At 39.3% G+C, this 15,869-nt stretch overlaps 1 protein-coding gene and 1 pseudogene across 1 annotated transcript; one reads left to right on the forward strand and one right to left on the reverse strand.

The window, feature by feature from the left end:
* The first annotated feature begins 3,360 nt into the window (after positions 1–3,360).
* On the forward strand, positions 3,361–4,283 carry LOC114685898 (annotated as a pseudogene).
* A 9,631-nt stretch (positions 4,284–13,914) lies between these two features.
* LOC114685925 (olfactory receptor 4C3-like) lies at positions 13,915–14,841 on the reverse strand. The gene has a single exon (XM_028860563.1). It carries the CDS (start codon positions 14,839–14,841, stop codon positions 13,915–13,917), a length of 927 nt encoding a protein of 308 aa, XP_028716396.1.
* Positions 14,842–15,869: the final 1,028 nt, after the last annotated feature.

Genomic DNA, 15,869 nt, shown 5'->3' on the forward strand with positions numbered 1-15,869 from the left:
TTGTGTCTAGCATAAACTGATTCACCTAGACATAAACTAGCACAGTAGCTGCCAGGGACCTAGAAAAAGAAAGATAACTGAATAACTAACTGCTTAAAGAATAAGAAAACAAGAATGTTTTTTAGAAGTTGATGATGAAGATGGCTTACAGTACTATGAATATGCTTAATGTCACTTAACGTTACAATTCAACTGGTTAAAACAGGGTCCTATATATATGCATATAACCATATATATAAATGAGTTTAGAAATAAAAAGTAAGAGGAGCCCATGAGTGAGATTGGTGGCAAACAAAGGCACAAAACAAACAAACAAAAAGGATGGCTATCAGCCACGGAACAAAAAACTTCGCTTTGCAAGCCCTGGAATTCAAGAGTATATGTTAATTATATTTAAAATCAAAAGTTGATAATGAAGAAAAAGAAGTACACTTGCAAAAGAGATCAATTCTTTATCAGCTCAGAAGCTGGAGGAGAGAAGATAGTAGATTCTCCTTTCTACAGTGCTCCTGTGCTTCTCTCCATTAACTGATGTATTTTTTACACAAGTGTTTGACTGTGTGACTTTCTCAATGGCTAATGATCTAGAGCATAGGACCTAATGCTAAGCTTTATCATCCTCTGCCAATGGAGTAGAGAACAAAAGATACATTCCCCTTGGTTTAGCAGGAGAATGTGGCAGTCTATGACTTTTCTTAATTTCTGCATAATCTTTGCTGCTGAGAATCCTGCCATTTAATCTCTTTAGTCATTCACTGGTAATATAAAATAAAACAAAACACAATCTACAATAGTAATCAAGCACAGCATCTTGAATGATGACATTTCCATTCCTAGTCCAGGTTCCACAATGTCACAATCAGCCAACAAGCCCTACAAGGTAGCTGTCAAAGTCTTTCAACTCATCTTAATCTAAACTACAACCTAATGCCTACTTAATGCCAGTTGAGTTTAAAACTAGCCCTGCTAATGATCTTTGTGGGTACCAAATGGGAATAACCAAAAGATCTTGACACTTCCTTGGCAAAGACTTCAGCAGAAACTATTACCAATCCTCTGGGTGTTTGAGAGGCCAAAGCTCAACCAGATTCTAAAGACTGTGGAAATCTATTTAAATCAGTGGTTCTCAACCTTTCTGACGAAGCAACCTTTTACTACAGTTCCTCATGTTGTAGTGACTGACTCCCAACCATAAAATTATTTCCATTGCTACTTCATAACTGTAACTGTGCTACTGTTATAAATCATAATGCAAATATCTGTGTCTTCTGATGGTCCTAGGCAACCCTTCCAAAGGAGTCCCAACCACAAGTTGAGAGCCACTGATTTAAAATATTTTTTAGGATCAAGGAAGAATCAAAAAGATGAAGAGTGGTCAGTGAGCCAGCAACAGGAGCAAGCAGATGTCAACAAATGAAGATTTGTTTAGAGGATGCTGCAATTGCTGTTGGTGAGTATCTAAGGAACAGAGATAAAGGGGAATTTGAGATAAGAATGAAAGGAATTTTCTCTGCAGTGTTTATGGACTCTTAGAAGCAAAGCCCAAGCCAAATATGTAAAGAAAATCAAGTTGCTTTTTCACTTACTTATCTGATGGTTGAATACAGTGATATTTTATGATTTCAATAATGTTTTCACTTAGATTAAATTTAATAAGAAAGATAAAGGTCATAAGAATGGGGTCCTAGAACTGTTAAAATGTCCCAACGAGCTGTTCTATAACTTATATTTGAAGCAAACTTAGCTCACATTGGGAACAAATGGACAATAATACCTAAATTGGAGAATGTCTAGAAAAATAGTAATTCCAGTGTCAGCTTTATAGAGTCTGCTGAATACCACACTGTATGTGCTATCTCCAGAGGAAAGAAACAATGATGTATTCAGTCTACAAACAGAGGAATCCACAACCAACTAGACCCAAGTCAGTATAAACTACATCTTTTCCTTTAAAGCAGTTGAACTTGAGTTAGACAACTTATTCTCACTGAAGAGAACTTGTAGTTATATAGTACTAAAAGTTTAGTATTTCCTATGAAACTCATAAATGTAACATGATAACATTGAGTTATCCATAGAAAATACTTTCTGTAATTCATCCAAATCAGATGGTGTTGGGAATGAAGGCATTGCTAAAAACATCTTACAAGCACACTGTGCACAGTTCTGTTTGTAACCACTTGAAGTTTTTCCCCCTTTTCATAATTTCCACATGGCCACTTTGAAGTTAGGATTTGTGATTGAATTAAACCCATTAAGAATTATTAATCACAAAGCCCCCATCTTCAGTACCCATGAACAGAACAGAGACACTCAGGGACTTAGCCAATCTGAAAACCAAATGTGTTTTTCCTCATTTTTATAGGAGATGAGAGGTGAGGATTCTGAGTTTGGTAGCCAAAACTGTTGTAAAAATTATATGACATTTTTTAAACAGCTAATAACAAGAGAAGGAGAAAGAGACAGAGAAAGATTAAAATCCCAACACTGTCAGCTCTTGAAAAGACAAATGTAGTTCATTTAAAAGAACACAATATTGTATATCCTCAAACTTTCTAGCACTTGGCAATGAAAAGTACAAATTCATCTTATTTTCACTGAAGTTATCTCAAAAGGTAAAGCTTACTATATTAGCTAATCTTCTCATTTATATCTTGTCAATAATAAATTTAGGGTGACCTTAGTCTCAGTTTTTTTCTATTTGTAAATGTGAATGTAGAAGACAGTTTGGCCTAACAGAAGCATATTACTAGACATGAAAGAAGTGTAACTTCAAACACATTATCCTTATAAATACTGAGGGCCCCTAAGGAGGCTTTGTGCCACTTTCATGTATTCATTCAAAGATATAGATTAAAGGAACACAAAAGAGTGGGTGTGAACTGGGCATGAAACCTGTGGCTGTGAAATGAATTATATTAAAAGAGCTGTAATAAAGATGGATCCTTGACATCCAGAAAGGAAAGGTTCAATCTGCAGCCATGTCTGTCTTTAGGTGTATGGATGGCATTCATGTGGTAGAGAGGAACAGTAAGCCACAGAGTGCAGGTGCTTTCAATTTAGGAAGATTTGTTTCTTTAGTATAGTATCGTATCCACAGCTGACTTCAGCCAACGACTATAATTAAACTTTGATTTGTTGTAGTGTTACCATAAAGTAACTAAGCTAACCCACTTTCCATCTTCAAAATTATCTGCAAAGTGATCTTAAGTATAAAAGTAAAAATGTAGCTTTTCGATTTCAGCAGTTACAACAATGAGATGACAAAGTATTTCAATTTAGTATTTAAAATAATATTAATGGGACAATCTATCTCTTTTTTCAGATGACATTATGAATACAGCCTGATTTAAACTGTTTGAAAGAATGAACAATGTCACAGAATTCATCCTCCTGGGCTTGACTCAAGACCCAGATCTGCAGAAATTCTTATTTATTGTGTGCTTAATAATATATTTGATCACACTGGCAGGTAACATGCTCATCTCAGTCACCATCTTCATCAGCCCAGCCTTGCTACTCCCATGTACTTTTTTCTGTCCTACTTGTCCATCATAGATGGTTTCTACTCTTCTTCATAGCACCCAAAATGATCTATGACTTGATCTCTGAGAAGAGCAGCATATCCTTCAATGGCTGCATGACTCAGCTTTTTGCTGAGCACTTTTTTGCTGCTGATGAAATCATCTTGCTCATTGCTATGGCCTATGATCGCTACGTAGCCATCTGTAAGCTTTGCACTACATGACCATCATGAGCAGACCTGTGTGTGTATTCTTGGTGGTGGCTGCTGTAATCCTGGGATTCATCCATGGAGGAATACAGACTTTATTTATGGCGCAGTTGCCCTTCTGTGGTCCCAATACAATCAACCACTTTATGTGTGATTTAATACCACTCCTGGAGCTGGCCTGCACTGACACTCACACTCTAGGACCACTGATTGCTGCCAACAGTGGGTCACTGTGTTTACTCACTTTCTCTATGCTGGTTGCTTCCTATGTGGTCATCCTTCACTCCCTGAGGAATCACAGTTCAGAAGGGCGTCGCAAAGCCCTGTCTACCTGTGCATCTCATGTCACTGTTGTTGTCTTATTCTTTGTACCTTGTTCATACCTGTACCTAAGGCCTATGACTTCCTTACCCACTGACAAAGCCGTGACTGTGTTTTGCACTCTGGTGACACCTATGTTGAACCCTCTAATCTATACCTCAGAAATGAGGAGGTCAAAAGAGTTATGAAGAAGCTCTGGGGTCAAATGTGGAAAGCTGGTGATGCATAAACCTGGTGGTTTGTGATTTAAAAACAATGTCTAGTGCTGTTTCATGAATTGTTCTCTCAAAGGAATAAAATTTAGGTTAATCAATTTTCTTCTGCTTCAATGTTTAATTGGCATAATCACTATATTTATTGGTGATGTAGTCTCCTAATACAATAGACAAAGTCTGTATTCCAATCAGGGTAGCAGGTTTTCCACCCCCATTAAAATTGATCATCCATTTCCATTGAGACTCTTTAACTCCTCTGTTCTTCTTCATAAAATACATAACAAACTGTTGTGAGCACAGTTGCTCACTCTGCTGAGAACTCACTGTTCCTGCATAGGTGTATTTTGAAACCCATTTTCTAACTTCACCTTATTCTTCCTCTCTTCCAACCTGCCTAGCCTCTGTAACTATTGTGCTCTCAACTTCAGTGAGATCAAAGGCGTTGCCTTCCACATATGAGTGAGAATATGCAATGTTTGGCTTCTTAGTTTGTCTAACTCCCTTTACACCCTGTCCCCCCTGCCTACCCTGATTGCCACAGCTGCTAGGATTGTATTTATTTTATGGTTGAATAATATTCCAATATGCATATAAACTGTATTTCTTAATTCATTTTTCAACTGATAGATATGTCAGCTTATATTAGAAGTATGTATAAGTAGAATGGACTCGCACATTAAGACAAGTAGGAACAGTGCAAAGAGGCTACAATAAATCTAGGTATTCCCACACTCTATTTCTTTAAGAAATGCTCTATTTCTTTAAGATTAAAAAAAAAAGTAAATACAATGTAAATTCAACTTGAACATTCATCACTTACCAGTGTGTAGGGAGCCGCTATTCAAAGATGGCGCTGGCTTCCTGGTAGCCTAGCTGTAAACAACTCCATATTTGGCTATGATGCACGAGTATGGTAATTGGCCTTATGTCCTCAGCCTATCCCGTGGCTCCCCGTACTAGCATTCTGGCAGGACCCAATCACAGTACGGCACTTTTGCCTGATTCCCTATATACGCAGCTGCAGTTTAGTCCTCGGGGGCCCCCTCACCTCCTGCTCTCCCTTAATCAAGAGGCGCTCCAATAAAGTGTGATCTGAGAAGAATCCTCGCGTGGTGGTCATTCTTCCTCGCTGGCCGAGGAGCGCGCCGCAACTGGTGCCGAAACCCTGGAAAGGAACTTCGGACACCAACTGGTGCCGAAACCAGGAAGGAAACTTCGGACACCAGGTGAGGGGTCGAAGAGGATTCAGAACTCAACACACGGAGCGGTGACGTCGGAGAGTTCTCCAGGAACAGTGACGTCGGTAAGTTCTTCAGGAACAGTGACGTTGGTAAGTTCTCCAGGAATGGCAACGACGTCGGTAAGTTCTCCAGGTATGCTGATTACTGGATTAATCCGAGCCTTCGCTCAGACATGGTAACGGTATTGTAATGCGGGCGTTACGCTACACAGTGCGCCATAATGCAATTTTACTATTTTTGTTAGGCAGAAACCTATGAGGGCAAAATGTTAAGGGTCCAGAAAATTATTTTATTTAATATGATAACATCAAATATCATGCAATATATTTTATCATATTCACCATATCTACTCAGATCTTCCTCCACCTCTTGATGCCCCCAGCTTCATGTCCTTTTTTTTTTTTTTTTTTTTTTTTTTTTTTTTTCGAGACAGGGTTTCTTTGTGTAGCTTTGCGCTTTCTGGACTATTGGTAGTCAGGCTGGCTCGAACTCACAGAGATCCACCTGGCTCTGCTTCCCGAGTGCTGGGATTAAAGGCGTGCGCCACCACCGCCCAACTTCATGTCCTTTTTTTTATAGCACTCTGAGTCAAATTTGTGCTGCCCATACATACATACATGCATACATACATACATACATAACAAATACACACACCTATACACACATGAATACATATGTATGTATGCACGTAGTCATGAGTGTGGGGATATCCACTGGAGAATGGTTGGCCTACCAGGGACCACACCCTTAAAGAAGACTGTCCTCCCCTTCCCCTGAAGCCACCAACTCTCTATAGCACCTCAGTTAGGGGTTTAATCTTGTGAACCCTTCTCCCTCCATGATTGATTGTTGACTGGTGTGAAATAGATCAGTGCTAACACTGTTGATGCTTTCATGATCAGCACTACAGTTAAAATGAGGAAGGAAAAGTAGTATTAATCAAATACATTTTCTATTTTTCTAAGTTTCAGAGGTTTGAAAATGTCCTACTAAAGCAACAGAAAACTTGGTACTCAATTACATGGAGACTACATTTTCACAGAATGGTCACAAGCTTACAGTTGTCCTGAATGTGGGAACAGTCTTTGAAATTGCCTTTTAACTTATTGTTCATTTATTATTCCTCTTTATTTACTTTTATATGTGTAGATGTTTTTCCAAATGTATGGCTGGTCATCATGCATGCTTTCAGAGGCCTGGAGCCGGCATCAGATCCCATGGGACTGGAGTTATAGATGGTTTTGAGCTACCATGCAGGTGCGGGAAATGGAACCCAGGTCCTCTGGAAAAAAAAAAGCAACCAGTGATAGCCACTGAGCCATCTCTCCAGCCTGAAATTCATTTTTTGAATCTCTTGAGCTTTAATTTCCAGCATATTTCATAGGTAGGCTTGTTGTCACATGAGGTGTGGCTAAAAATGCTGAGTCTTAAAAGGACTGGGTGGTTGGGAAAGACCTGTCAGTAATTCACCACCTCTACAAGAGTGATTATTCTCAAGTAAAAGAACTTCTCTTTGAAAGCAGCTGTTTCTTCCCTACTGTAACATTTTGTACATAAACGGAGGTGCTTATGGCAGAGGGAGAGTTGACTTCCTCCACTAAACAACAGGAATAACAACACTTGACAAAAGCTTGTATTCACGCTCATATCCATTCAAAATCCAAGCTCTATTTGTCGGACAAGGATTCATTCAATACATGGGTAAAACACTGTTTTAAGCAGTTTTCCAGGCCATAAGGGTGTTCTAAAAAAAATGTTTCAAATGTGGCTATTCTCTTTTCATTCCTGGGTATGTATACCACAAAACTAAAAACTGAAGTTTGACTGTATGTCAGGTCTTTATTCTTCCATTTCCCTGTCTAACACAAGCCAAGCTCCAATTGCCAACATCTGCTCTTCCTCTCATGTCCTCTCTCCTTTTCCTGGGCGTGGCCTAAGGATAAGCACTCATTTGGGGGCAAGGAAGCAGCATCAGAAAGGTTTATATGCCTAGGATGCTTTGTTAATACAAACAATGAATGATTTATCCCCAGGGTGTAGTTACCACCTTTTAGTCCAGCAGAAGCTTAACAAACTCTTTGGCTGTGTCTGATGTTATACTAAAGAAGCAGTAATTGAAGAGTAGAGAGCAAAAATAAAGGTGGTTGAAGAGCAAAGTCATGCAGGTGATGTGTGGAGAGAGCAGTAGAGAGGTTAATATCTTCAGACAGGAAGTGTCATGCGTGTGTATGTACGTCATTGTGTGGAGACACGGGAAATTCTTGGCACAGGGAGTAGACTTGCAAAAGAATATCTTGGATTTTTTTAAACATTTATTCTTTATTTTACATGCATGTGTTAGTGCCTGAATGTACACATGTGTACCATGTATATGCCGGGTGGCTAAAGAGACCAGAAGAGGGCTTTGGATCCCCCTGGGACTGGAGTTACAGGCAGCTATGAGTTGCCATGTGGGTGCTGGAAACTGAACCCAGGTCCTCTTGCAAGAGCAGTAAGTGTTTTTAACTTCTGAGCCATCACTCCAGCACTAAAATACATTGTTTTGAGAGAGAGGACAGGCCCCCCGACTTCCCTTCTGGACCAGAGGATAAGAGTGCCCATCCTACCACTGACTTCCTGTCTGGACAAAAGCTCCCATCCTGCCCCAGTTTCCCATTCAGATAAGAGCTTCCATCCTGCCCCGGAGTTCCCATTTGGACAAGGGAGCTCCCATCTGGACAAGAGAGAGAGAATTCCTGAATCTGTCAGCTCTGTCTGAAACAAATGCACTGATAAGGCCAAGAACGAACCATAAGGAGATGGGCAGACATCAAGGCAGAAGTACACACAACAAAATGAAGAGCAATACAGCATCACCAGAACCTAGCCCGCCTCCAACATCTAGATCTGAACATCAAAAATTGGAAGAAGCAGAAAAAAACAGCCTTATGAATAACATCATGAAGAAGTTAGTGGCTTCTGTAGAGGAAAAGACAAAAAAAAAATGGGAAGAACGCTGTAAACAACTAGAGGAAAGGGCAAACAAATTAGAAGAAAACAATAAAGTCCTGGAAGAAAACAATAAAGTACTGAGAGAGAGAGGACAATCATCACTTTCTGATCCTCAATAGGCACCATTCATATGTGTACCAGGTCTCTTTAGTTTTAGTTTTTCATTTGTAATAATCATATATGAATATGTTCACATATAAAAAAATCTTCTAGGTGTCTTGAATAAAGAAAATACTTTGATGAATTTGATAGATTGTTTGATATACACAAATATAATCCAAGGAAAAATATTGATGCTCAATGGTTTCATTTCACATTAATATTATAGCACAAACACATATATACATATACACATGGGTGTGTCATATATATATATATATATAATACATATACAATACATACACACACATATATTATACACACACACACACTGTTACTCCATTCACTTGTTTACTCATTTTATCTCTGGTTTTTGGTTTATTTTGGGGGGGTTCTGGATTTTTTTTTTGGTCTTTCAAGACAGGGTCTCCCCTAAAACTCACTCTGTAGACCAGAATGGCCTTGAACTCAGAAATGCACCTGTTTCTGCCTCCTGAGTACTAGGAATAAAGGTGTTCACCACCACTGCCCAGTTTGTTTCTGTTTTTTATTTCACCGAGCTTTGGCTATGTAACCCAGGCTACTCTCAAACTCAAGATCCTCTTATCCCTACTCCTAAGTTCAGGTATTACAGTCATGAAGCATCACAACCAATTATACCTCTCTTCGACCTATTTTTTCACTCTGTATTGCTTTCCAGACGATTCTCTGTTGGTGGATGTAGACCTGATTTAATTTTCTTTTAATCACTATAAAATAATTTATCATATCTACTGTATATTATTGAAAAATTCCCCTTCTTGATTGTTTCTGTCTTGTTACCAAAAAAAATCTATTTTTTTTAGATTTGTTTATTATGTATGCACTGTTCTGCCAGCATTGATACCTACATGCCAGAGAGGGCACCAGATCTCATTACAGGTGGTTGTCAGCCACCATGTGGCTGCTGAAAATTGAACTCAGGGCCTCTGGAAGGGCAGCCAGTGCTCTTAACCAGTGGGCCATCTCTCCAGCTCCCCCCCCCCAAAAAAATCTATTATTTATTACTAAAAAAAAAAAGACAGTTCTGTGGTGAATACACTTGTACACTTTGTATGTGATTCTGCATGCACATGCGTGAGGAATTTTTCTTTTAAAAAAAAATCTGTAAGTGAATCAAAGAGCATAACTTCTGTATTTACTTCCCATACTGACTATGTCACTAACAGAGGGCTAAGTAGCTGCCAGTCCTCATCATTGGCAGCACTGACATTGTCACATCTTCTAGTCTTACCCCGAGAATGGACATCTTTGACTATATATGTAAACTATAAATTCTTCTTCACATATTTGACTGATTACTTGTTGGTTAACTTACATTTGCATAATTATTGTTTGCACTCATTTTGTTGGTTGCAAAATAGACTGTAAATAACATAATTTGTTTTGGTGTGTTCTTATCACTGAAAAGTACTTTATATATTAAAGAGCCACACTTATTAATCCATTTTTTTTCTTTCTTTGAAGTTTTTTTTCCATTTATTTTATTTTACCATACCATTCAGTTCTACATATCAACCACGGATTCCCTTGTTCTCCCCCCTCCTGCCCCCTTCCCTTCCCCCAGCCCACCCCACATTCCCACCTCCTCCAGGGCAAAGTCTCCCCTGAGGACTGAGATCAACCCCGTTGACTCAGTCCAGGCAGGTCCAGTCCCCTCCTCCCAGACTGAGCCAAGCGTCCTGCATAAGTCCCAGGTTTCAAACAGCCAACTCATGCAATGAGCACAGGACCTGGTACCACTGTCTAGATGCCTCCCAAACAGATCAAGCCAATCAACTGTCTCACCTATTCAGAGGGCCTGATCCAGTTGGGGGCCCCTCAGCCTTTGGTTCATAGTTCATGTGTTTCCATTCGTTTGGCTATTTGTCCCTGTGCTTTATCCAACCTTGGTTTCAACAATTCTCGCTCATATAAACCCTCTTCTTTCTAGCTAATTAGACTCCCAGAGCTCCACCCGGGGCCTAGCCGTAGATCTCTGCATCCAGATCCCTCAGTCGTTGGATGGGGTTTCTGGCACGACTATTAGGGTGTTTGGCCATCCTATCATCAGAGTAGGTCAGTTCTGACTGTCTCTCAACCACTGCCAGCAGTCTATTGTGGGGTTATCTTTGTGGATTTCTGTGGGCCTCTCTAGCACTTTGTTTCTTCCTTTTCTCATGTGGTCTTCATTTACCACGGCTTCCTATTCCTTGTTCTCCCTCTCTGTTCTTGATCCAGCTGGGATCTCTGGCTCCCACAGGCTCTCTTTCCCTTGACCCTTGCCCTTCATTATTCCCACTCATGTCCAGGTTATTCATGTAGATCTCAGCCATTTCTCCGTCATTGGGTGATCCCCATGTCTTTCTTGGGGTCCTGTTTTCCAGGTAGCATCCCTGGTGATGTGAGTAGCAATCCAGTCATCCTTGTTCCACATATAGTTTATTAATCCATTTTTATCACATTTCAGAAAGATCTCTCTAGCCTAGACCCTGAATATATTCTCAGACATCATCTTCTGATAATCTTCCAACAGTAATTCTCAAGATTAGTGTGTTTTAATCTGGAATTTACTTTTATGGTCATATGAAATGAGAATCTAGTTTTAGTTTTACCTCCCCCAGTGGCTCCACATTCTCTTATAGGGCTAAATCTAAATTTCCAGTTATGCACAATTATACATGAACTTGCACAGAGCACGAAGTCCCACTTATAACATTAATTTATAACATAAAATTAACAATTTATAACCAATATACATGAAAATATGTGATATCATATCATATATTATTGATTAATGTCATATATAATATATTTGATATCATATAATTAATATCAAAATGTGAAAAGGTAACAGATAACAAGTACTTTGTCTTAAAATTCTTCAACTGCCAGTTTATTAGATATAAAAGTTTTAGGGTAAAGCAATAACTGTTCTATAACTTTCTGCATTTATTCATTCTGGTAGCCAAATTTTTAATATATTTCCTGATAATGGAGAAATTTCTTATTAATTTGTAACTTTTTCTCTTCTACTATGGGACTAGGGGTTAGTGGGAGAAGGCTTACCTATCATATACACCAAAAGAGAAAAGTCTTCATGTTGCAATATACTGAACCACAGATTGTAGGATAAATTTATTACAATGTATGGAACCTACACATTCTTAAAGAGTGAAAATTTGGAAAGAAAATATTCAAACTTTGTAAAAGAAGAAAATGATGGGATAAACATGGGTATGCCTTTAAAATTCCAAGATACAGGTGCTGTGGAATAATCCTTCTGTATACTGTGAATATGTATTACTCTCATTGGTTAATAAAAAGCTGACAGACAGGTAGTATAGGCAGAAAAACCAAACTAAGAATTCTGGGAAGAAGAAGGGCAGAGTCAGAGGAGTCATCAGGATACATAGACTGACCAAGACTTGCTGGAAGACAGGTAAATCCACAAGCCACATGGAAATACACAGATTAATAGAAATGGGTTAATTTAAGTTGTGAGAGCTAGTTAGTAATAAGCCTGAGCTATTGGCTGAGCATTTACAATTAAGTCTCCGTGTTGGTTATTTGGGAAGCAGCCGTGGCACAGAAAAGCTCTGCCAACACACAGAGCCTGGAGAAATGGAGCAGAGGTTCAGAGCTTGTACTGCTCTTGCATAGCACTGACCCATTTTCCAGGACCTGTGTCACACAGCTCACAGCCACCTATAGCCACAGAGAGATCCAACACCTCCAGCCTCAGTGGGCAGCTGCACTCACATGCACTGATGGGCATACACACATATTTCAAAAGTAAAAAATTAAATCTTTTCCAGTAAAATATTCCAGAGTACAATAATTCCTGAGATGTATAATAAGAATAGTTATAGGTCACAAACCAAAACAAAAGTTCTTCATTTATGAAGCAGACTGGGTGGGAAGAGGAATAGGAATCAGAGGGAGACAAGAAGGGGTGGGATGAGAGCCATCAGAATACATTATATAGATGTAAGAATTGTCAAAGAACCTAACATAATCAATATAATTAAATAAAGAAAAAAAACCATATTAAAAAGCCACTCTCTATTTCTCACCAAGGAAAATTATTCTGCTCTAAAGGCAGGATATGTTTCAAACCAGTGAACGTAAGACAGCAATCTATTTATGAGGTTGGACTGAGGTAGACATAATATCAAACATGTTAATAGTTTCTCATATGTGGAAAACAGTTAAAAAAAACATGATTTAGATTATCTAGTTTAATTGCAAACATCAAATATGTTAGGAGTTTCCTGTTTGGAAACTGCATTAAAAGCTTTATCTACATCACCTAATAAAATAACACTTGAAATATAAATTGTCTTCATAGTTTTCCAAGTTTATTGAGATATACAGTTAATACCTTTAAAAAGTAGAAAATCCTACCATTCACTGCAGCACAAGCAAACATGGAAGAGGAAATGCTCAGTGGAACAAACCAAACACATCCAGGTTAAGTACAACACAGTCTCACATGCAAAACAAAAAATACCCTTACCCTTACTCTAAAGATAGGCATCAAGGGTTTGCAGGCTGTTTGTTGATAATTCAAGATCATGACATCAATAAGCACAGGAACTATGACAGAGACTGTGATCTGTCTCCAGAGCCCAGCTCTTGACCTGTCTGAGCTAGTGTGCAAACCATGTTGCCAACGTCAAAAAGGAGGATGATACATACAAACATCTGTGCACACAAGACTGTTTATATGTGACTAAGCAGGAAGAATTTTCAGACATGTCTTTCTTCCCTTTTCTGTAGCTCAATGAATTACCACATGGACCCAACTTGTCTGGCCATTTAAAGACAATGATAATAGTTTCCTGTGTTTGGAAACCTCATTAAAAGCTTTCTCTAGATCACTTATGGAAATAACACTCTGAAATATAAATTGCCTTCACATGTTTCCCCAGTTTATTGAGATACACAGTTAATCTCTTTAAAAAGTAGAGAATCCTGTCATAACGGGTTACAATTGGTCAAAAAAATTAACTGAATTTTGAAACTAGATAACTTTGATAAGTCAATTGACCACATCAGACAACATAGTTTCCTTATTCCTAAACCAGTAATAATGAAAATTCAGGTCATATATATCTTGTGGAGCTGGTCAATAATAAAACTGCAATTTAAGTGAAAAGACTGTAAGCCTTAAAGCCTATGAAGATGGGAGGATGGATAACTGAAATAAGGTGATGATAGGTAACAAAAATAGCAAACTTTAGTTGTTTCACTTAGAGAAATACAGGTAATATGCTATTACCTTGCATACCGCTCAAGTACTTACAATTTCTGAGTTTGTGAAGAGCTTTCTCATGGCATTTTTCACCTCTTCATTTCTCAAAGTATAAATGAGTGGATTCAACATAGGTGTCAGAATACCATAAAATACTGCCATGCTTTTGTCTATAGGTAAAGTAGTTGATGGACGCATATAAATAAATATACAGGGCACAAAGAACAGAGCCACAACTGTGAAGTGGGCCCCACAGGTAGACAATGCTTTCCGTCTCCCCTCTGCACTGTGGGACCTCAAGGAGCTCAGGATGACCACGTAGGAGGCAGCCAGCATGAGGAAGTTCAGCAAGCAGATCACACCACTGTTGGCCACCACCAGCAGGCCAATGACATAGGTGTTGGTGCAGGCCAGCTCCAGTAAAGGGTATAAGTCACACACAAAGTGATCGATTACATTGGGTCCACAGAAGGGCAGCTGAAGGACCAGAAAGAGCTGAACCGATGAATGCAGGAAGCCACCCAGCCAGGCCACTGCCACCAGCACAACACAGAGGTGCCTGGTCATGGTGGTGGTATAGTACAGGGGCTTGCAGATGGCTACATAGCGGTCATAGGCCATCACTGTGAGCAGAATGATCTCAACACCTCCCAGGAAATGAGCTCCAAAGAGCTGGGCCAAGCATCCCTCATAAGATAGCACTGTCCCCTCATACAGGGAATCAGCAATAAGTTTAGGGGCCAGAGAAGAGGAATAGCAGGTGTCAATAAAGGATAGATTGGAAAGGAAAAAGTACATGGGGGAAGTCAGGCTGGAGCTGAAGGCAATTGTGACCACGATGAGCATGTTGCCACAAACTGTGACTGTGTAGATCATCAAGAAGACCACAAAGAGAGTCCTCTGCACCTCTGGCCTCTGGGAGAGTCCCAACATAAAAAACTCTGTAATATTATGTGGTATTTCCATAGATTCCAGGGATACTGAGGGTGCAGGTACAGTGTTGCCTATAAAGTGAAAAGAAGCATATGAAAGAGAAATAACTCCAGGGCTGGGGAATGTTACAAGGTTTTTTTGAATACCCCACTCTTGCTTCTTTCCAAAAATCATATACTAATTTATTCTGTTATCCATTAAATGTTAGCATATGCCCTTTGCTTCACACTGGACACTAGTTATCAGCTGCAAACAACGATTCACTGTCTCAGCTGCTTTGGTTACAGCTATAATAGAACCTTTAACAGTCAGTGATTTTCCAATTCCAAGTGAGAGGCTCATCTGAATATTTTCACGGTCAATATGATGGCATTTGAAAAAGTATTTAAGTTCTTCTACAATCTCTGCTTGTCTAGTCACCCCATTTCAAATGAAAGCATTCCACTTAGAGTAGTCAAAGGTGCTTGCTTTGCTGTGTGTCAGTTTATCTGATGGTAACACTAGCTGATATTGGAGGAGGAACAGGAGAACAGGTTGTGGTTGGAGATTTGCATGTACTCCTTTTCTCTTCTGTTCACTCACTCCTGTGTTTCCTGCACCCCAGGCTGTGGAAAGCATCAAGTCTAGAAAGTCAACTTAACTTACTATCCCCCCACTTGACATGTTTTAAATTCTTCTGAGGTTTGCTTGCCTTTGCCTTACTAAAATCCACCTAGTTAAGTCTGCTACTCCCTCTACTGACTACAAGGCAGACAAGGCAAAAATAAAAATAACTTTCTTTATTTGCAATAAAGACCATGTGCTAATCAGAAAGTGTCTTTATTCACTGTCAGTGCTTTATTGCAAGGGGGTAAATATAGTTTCTACAAGGGGCAGGTCTGATGGGGACCCTTTAGGGCAAAAGCACAGACAGCAGTGGCAGATCAAACACCTGCATGAGCTTAGCCCTCCCCCAAGCACTGTCCAAACTGTGTTACATCTATCTGCTTATTTGCCCCTCACACCATCCCCACAGAGTAAGTTTTCACCTTGTTCAAGAAGAAAATGAGACACCGCATTCA

This window comes from Peromyscus leucopus, chromosome 4 (genome assembly GCF_004664715.2).
Source record: "Peromyscus leucopus breed LL Stock chromosome 4, UCI_PerLeu_2.1, whole genome shotgun sequence".
In the NCBI taxonomy this organism is placed as follows: domain Eukaryota; kingdom Metazoa; phylum Chordata; class Mammalia; order Rodentia; family Cricetidae; genus Peromyscus; species Peromyscus leucopus.